The sequence below is a fragment of the Onychostruthus taczanowskii genome, unplaced genomic scaffold (assembly GCF_017590055.1).
Source record: "Onychostruthus taczanowskii isolate IOZ18803 unplaced genomic scaffold, ASM1759005v1 scaffold6, whole genome shotgun sequence".
NCBI classification, from domain to species: Eukaryota; Metazoa; Chordata; class Aves; order Passeriformes; family Passeridae; genus Onychostruthus; species Onychostruthus taczanowskii.
This window is the reverse complement of record NW_024503679.1, coordinates 10,044,644-10,062,570: the sequence shown is the minus strand read 5'-3', so window position 1 is coordinate 10,062,570 and position 17,927 is coordinate 10,044,644. Positions and strand designations below refer to the sequence as shown.

The following is a 17,927-nucleotide window of genomic DNA, read 5'->3' as shown; positions in this document are numbered from 1 at the left end:
CAGTCCTTCCTTGGCTTGCACAAATCCTTTCAAACTGGTCTGTGTGAAGAGGAATCTGTGTAAAAGATCCACCACTTCTCTCATAATTTTATATCCAGCTTTAGGTGTATAATTTTGGCATTTGATGTAATTCTTTTCTGGGCTTTTGAACTCCCATGTCAAAGCACAACAAGGAAGCAGACTTTTTTTTTGACTTTTAGGATTCTATTAGGCAAACTAGCACTCTCCAGGAAATAGTGGCATGAAAATGCCTGTCTAGAAGCTGCCTCCATGGCCTCCAGCTCTTATTTCTAGAAAAAATTACAGTAAAATGAGTATTTAGATTGCAGAGAGAGGCCTGATTGGCGTTTAGATTTATATATTAATTCAGTTGACATAATAATGACTATTTTTCATTTGTCCATATTTTGGAAAGAGTTTCAAGGCTGCCTCTCCCTGGATCCCCCCTTCACACCCCCACCTCCCCTCTGAAACATTTGTTCTCTATCTTCCTAACCATAGCTCTTCCCTAAAGACTATAAACCTAATTATGAGAGGACTAAAGAAATTGATTAATTTCCCAGCAGCACCATGTCTTCAGTCACCATGCGTATATCATCAAGCCAGACTTTGGTTTCTTAGCTTGCTGGTTTTTTAAAGTCACTTTCTGGCCTGCAGAGACCAGCAGGGCCAAGCAACAACAGCCATCTTGGCACAAAAACAACCACTGACCTTGAAATCCAGATTACTAATTCACTTCAAGCACTTGTTGCAAAGCATTATTTCTTCATATTGTATAACATCTTGCTATATGAGGTGGTAGGATCCAAGCTAGAAAAATTCATAGAAATCCTGCATTATTGAATGTCTTCAATCATTAATAAGTAAGTCACTTTCTTGAAACTAATTGTGAAGCACAAAGCAGGTTTAAAAGGCTAGAAGTGCTTGTGACACTGGGTAACAAAACATCAATTCTGAAAAATTTAAAACATCAGGTCAATTTTCTTTTTACAAATATGGCAAGAAGAAAACCAGGAATTAAGATTTAACAATCAGAAATTTGCTCAGGACAGATTACACACCCACAAGATTTGGAAATAAGGTTTAAAAGAATCATTAACTTTCATTAGAAGTAAGAAAGAATAAGACCTGGTTGGTGTGGCATCTCTGTATGATTCATTTGGCTTTGAAAACGAGAAGCATTGTTACACATCTGACTGGGAATATTACAGTTTAACAGCTCTGAATGCAGCGGATAGAAATAGAGGCTTTGTGCCCCCTGCAATCAGATTAGGTAGCATTTTATTTAAGTTTTAAAAATAAAATCCCTGCTATTTTTGTCAGCAGGGAAAGTTCTCAGACATGTAAATCACTAAAACTGCCCCACATGTTTCAGCAGAATTCATGCCATGTTTACAAGAAAGTTTAAAACAAGGAAATCCTTCCCAGATACAAAGGCTCTTACTGCCTATTGTTTTCCCCAGATTTAAGTCCTGCTTCCTGTTGAATACCAGAGCTTTTAATGTTAATTAATGTGTCAGTTTTTATGGGCATTTTCAAGAGTTCAAATGTAACATGTTAATCATTTTAGCAATTCTTTGCTCTCAAGCAGCTCCTGTTTTCACTGAAATCCAAAATATCCAATAGAAATTACATGAGCAAACACACAATTTTGTCATATGAATTATGATCTTTGAACACATTTCAGGAAAAAGTGTGTGCTATTCTGAACAGCATTAAAAATAGCTTCTGTGCAGACATTGATTTCTGCCCAGTGGTATTTGTTCTGTGTAAATGAATCACCTTCACAGCATAAAATGTGAAGGAAAATGATGAGTGGGGAATGAGTGATGTGTATGGGAATCTCAGGGATGACACACTTCCATTGTATCTTTGCAGTGTAAATCTTTCCATCTGTAAGGTTACAAAACAGTTCAGTTCAGGATTTTAGGGCAGATTTGCTATGTCCTTCCCTAAATCTATGGTTGGGTGAGGATTTAGAAATCTTTCCACTGGAGACTTTCTGCTAAAGAATAAATCCAGTTTGTAAACCAAAAGTAGCTGTTTCTTTTCTACTAGAAAGTACCAAAGCACAGTTTTGGAGTAATTTTTAGAATAAAAGATAAAAACAGTTTTGAATGATTGTTAGTTTGTCAACATATGTTAGGTCTGCATTAGTAATCTGGGCACAACAGGAATGTGTCAGTATATCAAAACAATTTATTCTCAAGCCTTTATGCTTACACAGTGTACTTTTCTAGGCTGTCTCTTGGACTAGATTTAATCCTGCCCCCAGATTAAATGTCTCCCACATGCACAGTTTTACAGCAGCCAAAGGATCAGTCACTGGTAGAGACTGCAGTAATATTGAAGAGAGAGGTATAGCTAATACAATTTAAACACTGTCCTCAGTAAAAAATTAGTCTAATTAGGGTGAAATGGCATTTTATCCACTAAAAAACAGGCATGCATCCTAAATTCCTTTCAAACAAAGACACGATGACACATTTGGCATTAATTATATTGTGGTGCCATAACACTTATTTGCAGGACTGACTGCCACTGAAAAAAACATTTTCCTGTTCCTATCTTCAGCAAATTTCTAGAAATAATCAGTGTAACAAGCAGAACAAATCAATTTCCAAGGGTCAAAGTACTTTGGCATATCTACTACTAAAACCAAAAAAGCACTGAGGTACTATTTGCTCTTGACCACATTGAGAAAAATCATTCTGTCTCACTGCCTCCTCTTCCTTCCTGAAGCTCCAGCCTTGTTCTCCATTGTATCCACAAGGTTGCTGGAATTATCATTTGCTTTGCCTGACACTGATCATGTTTCATTCCCTCCTTGAATCTCATTTACAAGTTTCAACTCCCCCCTCCAAACTTCCTGTCTTTACCCTTCATGTCTAAACAGCATCAACTCCAGTGCCTGCTCTGACTCTGGATCCTTGTGCTGCCCAGAGAGCTGAGGTAAAAACTGCACCTCAGTACTTTAAAAAAAAAGTTATACAAATACATTATTCAGGATACCACTGTGGCAAAGCCTGAGGATTTGGACAACACAGAAATACATGAGAATAACTTGCTGCTGAAAAGAATGGTAAGGCCACCAAAAAACTCCATCTGCTACCAACAAGCTGCTTCTAGTGACAAGCATGAAAACACTACAGATAAGAGTCTGGACAATAAGTTCTACCATAAGGATGTTTTTAATTTCAGTGCTTTGAATTGCCTTTTTCCCTTTTTGCTCTACTGACTGGTCATAAGCAGATAAGCAATCTTACTCCAGTTAAACAGAAAATATCTGGACAGCTCTGGATATCACCTATCCATACTGCGCTGAAATGCCTGTCTTAAATCATTCACTGATTATGAATTCTACTTGAAGAAAACTGTCCTTAAAATATTTTTTTTCTCAGAAGTTCATTTCTCTTTCCAAGCCTGCAAGTAATCCTAGTGCTGAAAACGGTAACACAGAAGAAATAAATTTATTATACCTGGCCAAAAAAAAAAAAAAAAAAAAAAAAAAATTCCTGGCCTGTCTCAACAATCATTGTAATAATTGCCAACAAAAATCAGTAAAGTGAATATTTTCAAATGTCTCCCTGGGATATCATGTGCTATCCAGTGTACCCATCACCCTGGTTTTATCCAAGATGTGAGGAACTCTGAAGCATGAGCTGGAAGTTTTTACAGCTCTAAGAGCTGACATTATAATGTACAGATGACAATCCAGAATTGGTCCTCTATGCTGCCCAACCTCAGTTTAAAAACATCAAAATCACAGAATCATAGAATGGTTTGGGTTGGAAGGGGACCCTGAAAGGCTTCTGTTTTCCAGGCTGAACAATCCCAGTTCTCTCAGCCTTTCCTCATAGGACAGGTCTCTTAGCTTTCATCCTCTCCGGGATGAAAGCTGAGAGAACATTCATTGGAGTTTGGTAGAGATGCATTCTGGACCACAGAAACAGCTATAAGGATGATATTTTCCAATTTCAGTTCTTTGAAGTAAACACAGCTATGCACTATAAGCAGATAATGGTTGCATTTATCTGCCATTATAGTGAGAAGGATATCATAGTCAATTATCTCCTTTAGTACTGCCTGAAAAAAAATCTAGTTCAATTTTTGTTACATTTGATAACCTTTGCTGGAATTAGCAGTTCATCAGCTGGACACAGGCTAACAAAGGAATAAATTAAATGAGTTCATGCCAGGATATGTGAAACAATGAGAACAGTGAACCTTAGCAGAAAATTAAGCATGCTAAATTAGCATGCAAATACAAACCTCTTACAGGAGCAGCAGAAGTTATTAAAGCAGCAAAGCTGTCCTCCAGCTTTCCAAATTTAACTAGGATCGTGCAGGATTCATAACAGCACAAAAGATGCCATACAATAAAAATTAAGAAGCATCAGATATTGCCACGCTTCCAGCATATTTTCCTGCTGTAGGGAACAGAATCATCCCTCATGATTTTACAGACTGAAGCTCAATACTTTTATCAGCTTAGACTATGAGTTTGCAATAGCCAGGGTTATTTCTAACAATTTGTTTTGCATTTCTAACAATTTGGTGACATTTCACAGAGAGAAGAATCAGCCATTCTCAGCTGCAACCATTTCTTCTGTCAGATACATATTTATTCCATTTGTTTGCTTTCTCCTATTTTTCTTTTTAATCCCTTGGCAAGACTTCACACACATTTCTGAGGAGGAAAAACAGATTTAAAAATCATTACTATAAGTCAATGCAAACTGTATAAAAGAAAGACTTTTACCAAAAGTAGGAAAACATATAATCTTGTTATGAATAAAACTAGCCAAACTTCACACAACCATGCCAGGTACCTGCAGCTTGGAAAGGCCATGTCTAATTTCCACAAATCATTGTTACTTTTAGTCTCTTTCATACTCCATAATATGGAAGATGGAAACAACAGAAGATGCTTGCTACAGAAATAGTGTTATAAAAACACTCCCAAATAAGATACAGTTATAATAAATATGTAAGAAGCCATAGGATTTTCAACGTAACTTTCAGAACAGATCAAGATGCTGCCCTTCAATTATATTGTGGTGTGCATTTACTCAGGATTTAACAAACAAACACAAGAGAAGAGACAAGTGATTACAAAAAATAATGGATAAATTAACACACAATATCTATGATACTCAGAAAGTACCTACAGGAACTAATATTGGCAAAAATACCTACAACAGTAGAGTCTCATCAGAAGTGCCTATGAATTCCCAAAGGACCTCTATGAACTAGAGGATCAGGAAAAGAAAACCCCAAAATGAATGAAGAAAACAACTTGAGAGGTAGCAAAAGTGAGCTTGAGAGGTGCAGGACCATGAAAGATAAGAGAGCAGAAGGAAAAAAATTATGTTCATTCTAAAGCTTCCTTTAGAATGCAGCTGTCTACAGCTTCCTCACAAGGGGCAGAGGAGGGGCTGGCACTGTTCTCTTTTCTCTGGTGACAGTGACAGGACCTGAGGGAGCAGCATGAGGCTGAGTCAGGGGAGGCTCAGGTTGAATATAAGGGAAAAGGTGGTGGGGCAGCCCACCAGAGGGTGGCTGGGCACAGGAACAGCCTACCCAGGGAACTGGTCACAGCACCAAGCCTGACAGAGCTCAAGAAGAACTTGGACAACACGTTTGGGCACATGGTGTGATTTTGGAGTGCAGGGCCAGGAGCTGGATTCAATGATCCCAGTGGAACTCTTCCAACTCAGGGTATTCTGATTTTATGATTCCTTCTCTGCTGTAATGTCACCACTGCATTCCTTATCAACCAGAACCCCATGGTCAGCTTTGACTCTTTCTTCATGCTCCAGGTCTGAAAGAATCAGGAGAATGCCACTTATTCCTCCATCCAACCACTAAGAGGCAAACTTTTCTCTCTCCTTACAGCTAGTCTTCAGATCTAGCTGGTCTCCCAGGGTTAATTCACCTTTCTCCTTTCTGAATTTATTATTTGTTTTCCTAAGTAATATGATATACAAGTGGCCCAAATTTCCACATGAAATATCTTTGCTAATGTAACCAGTTTCCTGATGTTTCTTATTTTACATTTTCACTAATATTTTGACACAAAATCCTGCATTGTTGCACTAATTGCACATTTGCACTCTTAAGCCTTGGAACTTGAGCTGCTGCATGACCATCTCCATTCAGAATTTTTTTATCTCAAAGTCGACTCTACTGAATCACTTACATACCCTGTTACATCATGGGAAATCAAGCAAGTCCTCTGGAAGACACCATTGCTGCTTTAAGTTTTGCCAAAGACTGCTGCCAGGATCAACAGAGATTAAAAAGTTCTTTGTGGATTTAGTGATTGTTCTCCACAGAGAACTCTATCACCACATGAATTTTTTAAGAGAGAGAACAGTTTTTGATGCCAAAAGACTACACGAAATGGAGATATAAATGCAAATGCATTTCCTCTTTGATAATCATCTTATGCAAATATCAGTCCACTTTCATGAGACCCTACAAGAAGAAAATCTAAGCTTTTATTGAATATAATTCATTAGCTTTTATATCACTAATTTCTTCTTTAATTTCTTGTTTGCCATAGCTACTACTGCTTAAGATTGCTCAAATGTTGTATTTGGGGTTTCTCTTTCCATGTGAAAGCCCTAGTTAAAAAGCTAAATAACCTTGACATTTATTTGATATTGCTTGCTCCTCAGTAACTCCTATCAAGATGATAGGGAGTATCATAAACTTTCTTAGGGAGTAAGATAGGAAAAAATTGTATGGATTATGATGACTCTATGCATTCTTTTGTGTGTCTGCTTCCTCCCTCCAAGATGGATTCTCAAGAGTTTAAATAATAGCAATGCTTATGGTCTGGTGATCTTCATAATTAGTTCTGATATATTGTTGAAAATACTTTCGGCTGACAGAAGCAGGGAGAAGGGAAAGCTGGTCTTTGGTTACCTTAATGAACATAAATAACACAATTTAAACACAATTTATTCTGAACTTTATCCGAGAGTTTCCTACACCTATGAGATGCCAGTGCAATTCCGAGCTGCTTCCAGGATCTCCCCTGACTACGAGGCGAGCACAGATCCCCCCAGTGCCCTGTGTCATAGAGACCCCAGGGGAGCAGCACAAAAATGCTATTCCTGCACACAGACCAGACACTCTGCCTCCTTTATAAAGAGCTCACTCCTTGCTTTTACACTAATCCATTTTACTTGTTTGTTTTTAGGAGGCTTCAGTTAAAACTCAGATTAAAAATGGCCTATTTTGTATCATTCCAGTCCACTGAAAAGTACATATAGGAGGACTCTTTCTAATAATTAAAAGTTATTTCAGCAAGAAAGTTATTTCTCTGCAGAACAGGTGTTCATGGAATGAGTGGTCTAGCTTTTCAGTTTGGACTAGCAAATAAACTTTGTATATTGTACATTACAATGACCATTTTAGCAATTTTCTTATTTATTCCATTATTTGTGCTCCATCCATTTGTTGCATCCTCAGCATTACATTGCAACACAGTTTCTCTCCCACAGCTCAAATAAAAGCCACCAGCTAAGCAGCACTAATTTACAAGCCCATTGTTACATAGAAATGCCAAAATCTTCTGAGTCTCAGTTTAGAACAGTTGCCAGGGTCTTCAGACATATAAAATATTTTCTGTAGGCCGTGATGTCTGACATAAATACACTGCCAGAGGAGGGTCAGCCAATTCAAAACCATAAATAGCAGAATGGTGGCAGAAAATGTTAAAAACAATTACAATACACATGTTCTTTCCCCCTCAGGACAAAAGAGTCTCATCACGTTCCTTTTTGCTCTGCCAGAAATATTTAACTGATTCATGCTTTGTGGTATAAATACATAAATCAGTTTCTGTTCCTGTTTCTAGACAGCTCATTTTATGTAACACAGATTCATGTGAACCAAGGTATCCTGATCTCTTTAATTTCCTTATCTCTAAACCTTAACAACCACAAATAAGTTTTTAATGGGGGCCAGTGGGATACAGTTTCTAGCAAACAAATTTAGGAAAGGTTGGAAGATAGACTGACCCATATCTCCAGTGCTATTTGTATACATCATTACTTTGCTTCAAGACTGGAGCATATATTTGCACCACGGAAAATGAAGGGAACAGACTGGTCTCTTTTGTAACACTACCCTCACAGGGAAGGAAAATCCAAAAGGAGGAACGTGACATCACTTGTGTGAAGTGACATCACAGGGCAAGGATTGATCCAATAGGCAATTCACAATAAAGGAGAGGAATCATGCTGCGGGCAAGGCTAAAAAGGGAAGCAAAGACAATCCTGAGCACTATCTATAGATAGCCCTAAAGTGGGAACTAACAGAATGATCTGGGTCACAGGAGGTCATGAAGAAATGCTGCCTTCCAGTTTCAGGAGCAGTATGTCCACATTGGCAGGACTTCATGCCTGAACAACCCACACAGTCAAAGTCAGCTTAAGTCATGGAGCTTAGGGCTATTTTTTTTTTCTCTGCAGATAATCATGCTATTGCTTTTTACATGCAAAAATTGCTAACATAAAGCAAATTTCAAAATCTCAAAAATGAGTATTTATGGAAAGTAAAGTTTAACAGATCAGTAACCACGACTGACCTGATTTCCACCCATTATAATAGGACCACACCTCAGCCACAGTGATTTTGTGTCAGTGTCTGTTCTGAGGACAGACCTCTGCAGTTCAGCACATGCAATGCACTCCATACCTTGGAACTGGGGGAACACCACAAGTCTCTTCAAGTAGGTCCCCAGCAAGCAGTTCTTAAAAGAAGTCAGCTGAGACATTTTCTCAGCCAATGACATGGCCAGCCTCATTGTTCTGGTCAAACACCTTGGAGAAATACTCCACAGTTTGGAAAATAAGCATTTTTAAATTGCTTAAGGGTAGACATACATAATGCACAGTCCTGTGAAGAGATAAATGTAAGAAGCAATGGAGCTTTGTTAATGGTGTTTCTGCTCACATTAAACTATTTCTGATGAAAGTATTTTAACTTATTCAGAGTTAATACAGATCTCTGAAAAATACAGTGCTATTTCTTGGAGACATACTTTAAAACTCCTAGATTCTTTTCATAAATTACTGCTTCTGGAATGACAATATTTTTCTGAGAGATACAGAACTCTAGTGGTTTTTCAAGTCCACCTGCTGAACAGAATTCAGCCAGGCAGAAGAGAAAATCTTCAAATACCTGGAAGTCAGTCATAATGGAACAGCTCAATTTGAAGAGAAAATATTCATTATACAATTTCTCTAAAGGGAAAGCTCTGTACAAGTCTAAATTAGAAACGAGTAGAAAACACCACGGAGATGTGGATAACTCAATCCAAACTAACTGGCAAGTATTATTATTATTATTGTTATTATTAGACTTAGACACATTACAAATTATCCCCTTCCCCTTTCCTCCTTTTCCAGCAGAATCTATTGGTTAGAAAACACAAATTAACAATAATATCGATTTTGGATGTCTTTAACCAGATCCCTTATAGGGTAATTTTCCACTCATGTACCTGTATCAGCAAATATGGCATGCAAGAATCCTGCTCCTTTTCGTTGTAAAAGATAGACTTTTTTTGAAAGGTCAGTTTAATGGATTGCTACATTTCAGAAAATAATGTACCGTGAACAGCTTCACCACTTCCCAGCAAAAATCATTACAGGAAAACTCCACACTGAATTCACAGCCAAAATGGGAGGCATCCCCACAAGTGGCAACACAACAATCCTTAAATCATATCACACAAACTACTTAATTCCTTTTGTTCTGTGAACAGAGGAGTGTTTGAGGCACAGGTTAGAATAAGTAATGTGGTTATATCATTAACAAATAGATTAATCACTTTAATAGCCAGAAACCTAATAACAGCAAAGAAAACTGATTCATAGCATGTGTCAGAATAATGCTAGTGTAAAATAATAACATGAAAGGAGACAAATTGTCCCAGGGAACATTTTACTCTTGTGCAGTATTATTTAGTCTGTATTCTTAATCAAATTTGGCATACTCACAATTTTCAAAAGAAAAAAGAAAACAGGAAAAAAACCCCATAGACACACTCCCAAGGCAGAAAAGGCAGGTATTAAAAACATTCCCAGCCAACATGTGTGTGATTTGATGACTTAGTTTTAGTATTTTTTGCTCTTCTCTAAATAAGATCACATTCATCTTTCATGAACTTAATATACATTCACACCCATTCAGACTCTCTCCTTTTAGTCATATTGGACCACACATGATAATTTGTGCTACTGATATTACCAATGCATTTATAATTTCAAGTATTGAAAACATTTCTGACAAGCTCAAGGCAATTAAAAGTCTAACTAACCCAGCCTTTTATGTAAACTAATGGCTTAGACAGCTCTGTGTGCTATTTGGGGTCTTCTCAACCATCTAGTTATCTTTCATTAAAAAAAAAAAAACAAAAAGAGAAGATAGAAAAGGATAAAAGATCTGCATTGGTGCTTCCCACCCATCATTTTAATTTCTAAAAAAAAAAAAAAAAAAAAAAAAAAAAAAAAGAGAAGATAGAACGGATAAAAGATCTGCAACTCCAGACAGTAGAACAGTCTCTGAATGTAGCTGGCTAAAATTTTACTTGGCAATGACTTTTAAAAAAACAAATAAACAAAAAACTTCAGTATTATTGCAACTCCAGACAGTAGAACAGTCTCTGAATGTAGCTGGCTAAAATTTTACTTGGCAATGACTTTAAAAAACAAACAAACAAAAACCATTCAATATTATTCAGTAAATCACATAGACCTTTAATTCTGGTCAATTTGTATTCTGGCATAACTTGACACACAAAACATAGATAAATTCTTTCACAAGCACAGCTTTTCTTCACACCATTTAATAAAGCAAACAACTGTTAGGAGTAAACACAGATTTTATCTCATAAGGAAACTGAGTTGAATAGGCCTGTAACCTTTCCTGCAGGGCAGATGTTCAATTTTCAAACATCTTTATAGGGAGCTCTTTTTGTTTGTTTACAGGAAATACTATGTAATCAGCAATTGAATCCTTCCAAGTGACAAGGATAGTCAGCATAATCCTGCTAAGAGAAGCTTGGAGATATTTCTGTACACAGTTATATTTTAGCACAGATACTTCTCTCTGCATCAGAGTGTGTAAGTAAATAAGTACAGACAGTGCATAAGGCTACAAAACTATGGAAGCTTGCTGGGAATTCTGTATATGAGCTACATGCTGCAACAAGACAGTGCGCCTGCTCTTAATGACACAGCTAAGCATAACAGATGATTTTATAACAATGATTTATTACTGAATATTGATTTAAGTGGTCTAATTCTGAAACAAGAAAAAGGTGTTTGGCTTATAACATTTAGCTAAGATCAACAACGTTTTTCCTTATTTTAATTACACATTTTCAGCATTGCTGACAACAGAGCTAGGTGTAGGGAAGAGTCACTTACCAGAACTGAACACTGAGTGGTGCTATTTGAACAAAAATGGATAGAATTTGGTCCTTAAAAAGTTTGGGATATGCTAAATAACTTTTTGAGTAATGACTTTTTGGGTTAAAAAACAAACAGGAAAGAGCCAAGTTTCATGTGAATTACTGTCAAAAATGCCTGATAATGAGATGTAGCCCAGCTGTCCGCGCAAAAAATCAATTGTCTTTTAATCTTTGCAAGTTGTCCTGCATTGAAACCTTACAACAGCAAGCTTGCAAGAAAACCGTAACAGTGGTAAAGGGATTAAATGTGCTGTGCAAGGATCTACACCTTCTCTGAAGATCACTGGCTCAGCCTACCTGGAAAATAAACACAGGGCACAGTCACTTAGCTTAACTTGCCACGTAGATTTCAAACCAAGATAATAACAAAGCAAAACATTTACAATCAAAACATTCACCCGATACATTGACTCCCTCTAAACACGAGGAAGTTTTTCACAACGAGGGCGGTAAAACACCGGCACAGGCTGCCCAGAGAGGTTGTGGCTGCCCCATCCCCAGGAATGCTCAGTGCCAGGTTGGATGGGGCTTGGAGCAAGGTGAAGGTGTCCCTGTCCACGGCAGGGCACGGCTGAAACGAGATGATTTTAAGGGTCCCTTTCAGCCCAAACTGTTTTATGATTGACAGCATTCACCAGCAGTGCAGTGATAACATGAGCTGATTTGTTGTGTTATACTGGCGCACCTCTTTGTCTTATACGGAGTGTAAAGGCAAGTGCCCGAGAGGCACCGGTCTGAGCTGTTCTGGCTGCTCTGGAGGACAGACCGACACGGTAGAACAAGAGCGAACAGCCTCAGGCTGCTCTGGTGAACTTCGCACCGGGAGCTGCTCCACCGACAGGACTGGCGAGCGCTGCAACAGGCTGCCAGGGCAGCGCTGGAGTCACCACGCCCGGGGGCACTTAAAAGACGTGTGCACTTGGGGACACACGCGAGTGTGTTGGATGTGTGTGCTGGCAGTGTTGGATTTACAGCGGGAGGTACGCCCGGGGGCACTTAAAAGACGTGTGCACTTGGGGACACACACGCGAGGACATGGCAGTGTTGGATTTACAGCGGGACAGGACGATTTGCCCTCTCTAAACGCTCTTTTGTCCGGCGAAACCCTCCATGACCCCAGGGCCCCTCACGGCCCCGCTCCGCCCTCAGCGCCGCTCAGGCCCCGCCCCGTTCTCCTCGGACTGGCCAATCATCGCCCCGTCCTCTCCGCCCTGGCTGACCAATCGCGGCGCGGCGCGGTCGCTATGGCGACGGGGGACGCGGCCCGGCCCGGCCATGGCTTCCTACCGCCTCGGGGTCCGCATCGGGAACTGGCTGGAGGACGAGATCGCGCAGCAGGTACCGCCATCCCGGGCACTGCCATCCCGGGCACTGCCATCCCGGCACTGCCATCCCGGGTACCGCCATCCCGGGCACCGCCATCCCGGGCACCGCCATCCCGGGCACCGCCATCCCGGGCACTGCCGTCCCGGGCACTGCCATCCCGGGCATTGTCATCCCGGGCACTGCCGTCCCGGGCACTGCCATCCCGGGCATTGTCATCCCGGGCACTGCCATCCCGGGTACCGCCGCTCCCCCCGCTCCGGGCTGCCTCCCCGCTCTCTAAATCCACTTTAAACCCGAGACTGTGGGTGCTGGATAACGCATCTGCTCCTCTCTCCTTTGCCAACAGGACCTCCTGAGGGATTTTATCCGTAAGAGAGAGAAAGGACAACTTTTAGTACAGAGATTAGCCAGAATTCAAGAGAGTATTTTCAAGAAGGTAATTTTGAAAGAGGGTTGTATCCACCTCCCCATGACCCCACAGAGTGGCATAACTCTTATTATTGCTCTGCCTGCACTAAGAATGCTACGGAAATTATATACTAAAATACTTCTGATGTTGGGTTCAGACAATTCTGTAAAGTACCGTGTAAATTCTAATTTAGGTAGAGCTGTCGGTATCTTCTGATGGATTTGTTCACTTTGGAGACACCGTGTTGCTTATGAACCCAGACTGCAAATCCTCGGATCTGGGAGGGACCTCGGAGGAGAGGGACCCCGAAATGCGTGGTGATGTCACTCTGGCTGTTGACATGGAAGAAGTGTCCCTGTACTCAGATGAGCCCCTGCAGATCTCACGTGGACTTAGTGCAGTCAAGAGGGTGGACCCCATAGGTCGAAATGCTTTCTGTATTGTAAGGTCTGCTACTTTATTCTGAGTTGTTTTCAGTTATTGTTTTAGCTTTAGGTATCTTGATTTGAGAAATATGCAACAAAGCTTGCTAATATACAAAGGAATATGAGTAAATTTAATTTAGTTAAGAAAGAGTCTTCAGTCATGCATTAAGCTGGATTCTATGCTGCATATTACTCTGATTAATTCCAAGGACCTCTAAATCAGCTTAGGTGTGAAGACAGAATCAAGTTCACTGCATAATTTGGTAAATTCTGCAGCTGTTTTTATTCCAGTTGCAGACAAAACATGTCCAAATATTATTAGTATTAATATTCACTCTCCTGCAAGCAGAAATATGTGTCATGACTTTTGCTTTCCTTGAAGTGGACATGGTTCTGTTCTAAAAAACCCAGCATATTCTCTTTCTCAAATATATATTTAATTGCTGCTGTTTGTTGGAGAAGAAACAGAGGAACAGGGTCCTGCTCTGTAGTCAAAGGCTCAGCCTTAGGTTAAGATATTTTACCTATTTCAAAAGGTAAACAATACAAAATATTACCACAAAGCAACATCTGACTCTAGACCAAAACAGACAAAACCCCTAAACAATAGTAAAACTGATATTTGAATGTTCCTTTTCCCCTTTTTACAATTTTTACAGTGTTGATGGAAGTGCAGTGGGTGAACCACTTCGATACGGGCAAAACTTTCTTCTTGGGACAAAAGGAGGGGTTTCTGACAAACTGGTAAGGCAACAAAGTTACATGGCAGTGGCATATACTGATAATGTGCATTGAATCCCTCTCTAAGAATAGATATACAAGGCTGTACCCTGGTGCAATGTCTTAGTTTTACAGAACAGGCTCAGAATCATGCATAGATCAAGATAAGTAATACCTAATTAGAAAGTTTATGCTACTTGCCTGAAGTAAGGTGTGCAGGCCAAGGGGGCTGTTAGCCAGAATGACTGAATAAAGGGAATCTGAAAAGGAAAGAAAAAAGAAATCACAATTAAATTGTGAATCATGAAAGAATTCTTCAAGGAGATTTTAGGGTTTTTTACTTTGAACAACTCACTTAGGTATTGGAGTTAATGATCCTCGTGGGTCCCTTCCAACTCAGAATATTCTGTGAAACACCAAAATGAGAAGATTTCCTTTCTTATGAAGATAATCTATAGTAGGAATATAAAGTGATGCACTATTCTATCATTCGGAGGAAGCAGACTTCTATTAAATAGTAACATTCTTTCCCACTGCAAATTAAAAGCAAATAAGGCATTACACATGTGTATGCACTCAAAATAAATCACCACAACTTTGAAAATGTTTTCCTTCTCAGCAATCACTTTGGTGAGATAAAAATATTTGGAATGTAAATTCAATTTTAAATTTATATTCACAAATCTGCATATAGAATAACTACTTTATGAGTTTATCAACAGTATAGTATCTGTCCTATGGGTTTTGCCTGCATAGTTTTAGCTAGGAAGACTGATCTGTCAGGGGCCAAGAGAAAAGTTCTTTTGTTCAAGAATATGTTTCAAAATACATATCTTGTTTCTTTTACATTAATACTGTCCCTAATATATATTTTTATTTACAGTTTTATCTGGCAAGTGACCACAAAACATTCAGAGATTTTGCTAAAAAATCTCGCCTTCAGAAAGTATTTCTGACAGCTGAGCTTTCCTATTTGACCTTCTGGCAAGCAAAGTCCTTGGATCCACAACTGCGTCTTGAACATGAAGGATTTCCAGTTCCTGTAAGAAACTAAAACTGTAGGAAATGTTATGAAAATTTAATTGAAACAGGTGGACTACTGAGAAAAAAATGTCATGTCGATTTTATTCACATATTTCCCTTATGCCAGTTCTGACCTCTACTTTTAGGAAGGGTAAGAGGGAAGGAACAATCTCTTTAATTAGGAATCTTCTAATAAAAATATTTGTTTCTACTATTCATTTTGAGGTTGACTTGTTCAGGTTTTCTCATCAGACATTTTCAAAGCTTGACATTATAATGTTGTGAGGGTGCATTACTTACCTGTTTTTAAGGCCTTTTGAGACAGTAAATTCCATTTCCAATATTTGGAGGTGTGATTAACTAACAGGTCCTATACATTAAGTCTCTAATAAAATTCTCAAGGCATCTGAATGAGTGGATGATTTTCCAAATGTTTTTAACCTTTTGTAAATACAGTATTTTCCTGTACCAGATAACTGCTAGGCTTCCTGAAGTGCTGGTGTACAACAGAGTACCACAAATACAATTGTTCCTTCACAGCCTTGAACGCATTTACATGAATAAGCTCACTAATAAACACAGCCAAAATTAACTAATTGTTAAAGACAGTCTTTATTCACAGTATTGGTTTAAAAATGTTTGTCAAGTGTCTTCCCTTGCTCTTTTTTTTTCAGGCAGAAACTAAAATTATTATTACTCATTGCTACACCAATCGCAACTTAGCTGTTCCAAGGACCTTCTGTGTGTGGTAAGAGTAACTTACAACTGGCAGGGGAGTGCACAGTGATGGGCCAACAGCAGCAATTACTGTGAGGAGCAAGACAGGTGCTTTAAGAACACACTGAGGAAATGGAAAATAATGGAAAGTGCCATTCTCCTTTCCCTCGTGTTACTTCTTGTCTGTAATGTGTGCTGCTGTGTTGCTGCAGACAGTTGGATCAGTCTTACTTGTTTGGATTTTGTTTTCATTTTTCACTATCATATCATGCTTTTAGTGTTCCCTAGTTTCTTGGTGGCTCTCTATGAATATCTTGAGCAATGCCAGTTGTTTGGGTTACTTTTTGAAGGGAAAAAAAGGATATACTAAGAAGTGTAAGGAACAAGAGAAATAAATAAATAGTGCTTAAATTTCTAAATGCTTATGTCTGTCTGAATTAATGTCTCAACAAAACAAAGTTAATCTCTCAATTCAGTTAATATACATGCATTAAATTAATATTGATTAAGCACTGCTAGGAGTGCACCAATGTTTCCCGTTAACTCCTTAGCAAGACCTGACTGAGGATTTGTGCAAGGGGTTTGAGGATGAAAGGTCAGAAAGTTTGAGGCTGAAGAAGTTATTGAGTAGCCAGACTCTTCCTCAGTCAGAGAGAGGTAAGGATGAAGGCCTAACCAGCTTTTACAAATCGAGTTGGTGTATTAGGGCTTTATTCTGCTGTGGCTCCTTTTAGCTCCGAGGCCAGAAAGGTGGCGTTTATTTTCGATTTCAAATTCCTAAATTATTCATAGGAAACAAAGTGGGCTGTTGTGTTTCTTGTAAGCGTCTGGTATTTGAAAGTGCATGGTGATATTTCTGAGTATACCAAGAGAAAAAGGAGAAAATCTCAAACAATTCACAAGTAATGAAGATTTGCTGAATTTGTGTATATGTTAATTCTGCCTGCCTATCCCATCTCTTTTGACTTTGCAGGTCTTGTTTTGGAAGAGAATTTGAAGTCATTTGTCACAATTATCTGGACTCCCACAAAGTTGAAGAAGATAAGAATTACTGGGAGATAATTACAGGAAATCCTGGTCCTGAAGATGGTACAATGCCTGAAAGACCCAAAGCTCTCCCAGAAGGGTATGAGAATAAATTAGTTTCATGAAAAGACAGAGGACATAAAAGCCCAAGACCACAGCCAGGAGAGGTTGATGAGACTGATTATTGTTTCTTTCTGTTTGTATTTTAGTTTTAGAGATTTTTATTTTAAAAATGGAAATTAAAGTCTGCCATTAATAATATTGCATAATCTCATTAACTCATCAAGGTTATAATGGGCAAAAAACACTTAAAATTTGATGAACAACACATAAAAAATTCTAAATCAGGAAAGGCTCATTTTCCCATTTTCACATTCACTGATGACAAAAGTTGTCAGAACCCAGGAAACCTAATAGATTTTCATTAAATTACTGGCTCTCAGAGTATATTTAAACAATTCTTTCAGAGCCAAACCAGTGTCACAATTTTTAAAAGGGTGAGTGGACAGTTTCCAAAACACTGAAAACCAAACACACGCAAAGTTATCATGGGATGCTTTGACATTTAAAGTTCATCTGACAGAAAGCTGGTTGTTGAGTTTGTTCCACCCTACATCTAGCACAATGTTGCCAATTATTAAATTACAAGTGAGACTTTTTTTATCTTGAGTTTATCTTCTAATTCATGGATATAAATTGAGTTTTTTATGTTTTTCCATGTATTCTAAACACTTTAATATCAAGTAATCAAGAACTTGACCACAGTGATACAGACTAGAGACTTAGA

The 17,927-nt window shown here is 38.7% G+C and overlaps 1 protein-coding gene across 1 annotated transcript; it reads left to right on the top strand.

Moving 5' to 3' along the window:
• The first annotated feature begins 12,769 nt into the window (after positions 1–12,769).
• Positions 12,770–17,265, top strand: CFAP161 (cilia and flagella associated protein 161). The gene is made up of 7 exons (XM_041418896.1): positions 12,770–12,832; positions 13,167–13,256; positions 13,423–13,676; positions 14,314–14,398; positions 15,258–15,416; positions 16,072–16,145; positions 17,088–17,265. The coding sequence occupies exons 1-7, from the start codon at positions 12,770–12,772 to the stop codon at positions 17,263–17,265; spliced, it is 903 nt and encodes a 300-aa protein (XP_041274830.1).
• Positions 17,266–17,927: the final 662 nt, after the last annotated feature.

What these genes read in the sequence shown, in the direction of transcription:
- CFAP161 (XM_041418896.1), top strand. Translation starts at nt 12,770, where the DNA reads ATGGCTTCCTACCGCCTCGGGGTCCGCATCGGGAACTGGCTGGAGGAC. An exon ending in ATGAAGGATTTCCAGTTCCT is followed by an intron (nt 15,417 to 16,071) that starts GTAAGAAACTAA and finishes TTTTTTTTTCAG; the next exon opens with GCAGAAACTAAAATTATTAT. An exon ending in CCAAGGACCTTCTGTGTGTG is followed by an intron (nt 16,146 to 17,087) that starts GTAAGAGTAACT and finishes TTGACTTTGCAG; the next exon opens with GTCTTGTTTTGGAAGAGAAT.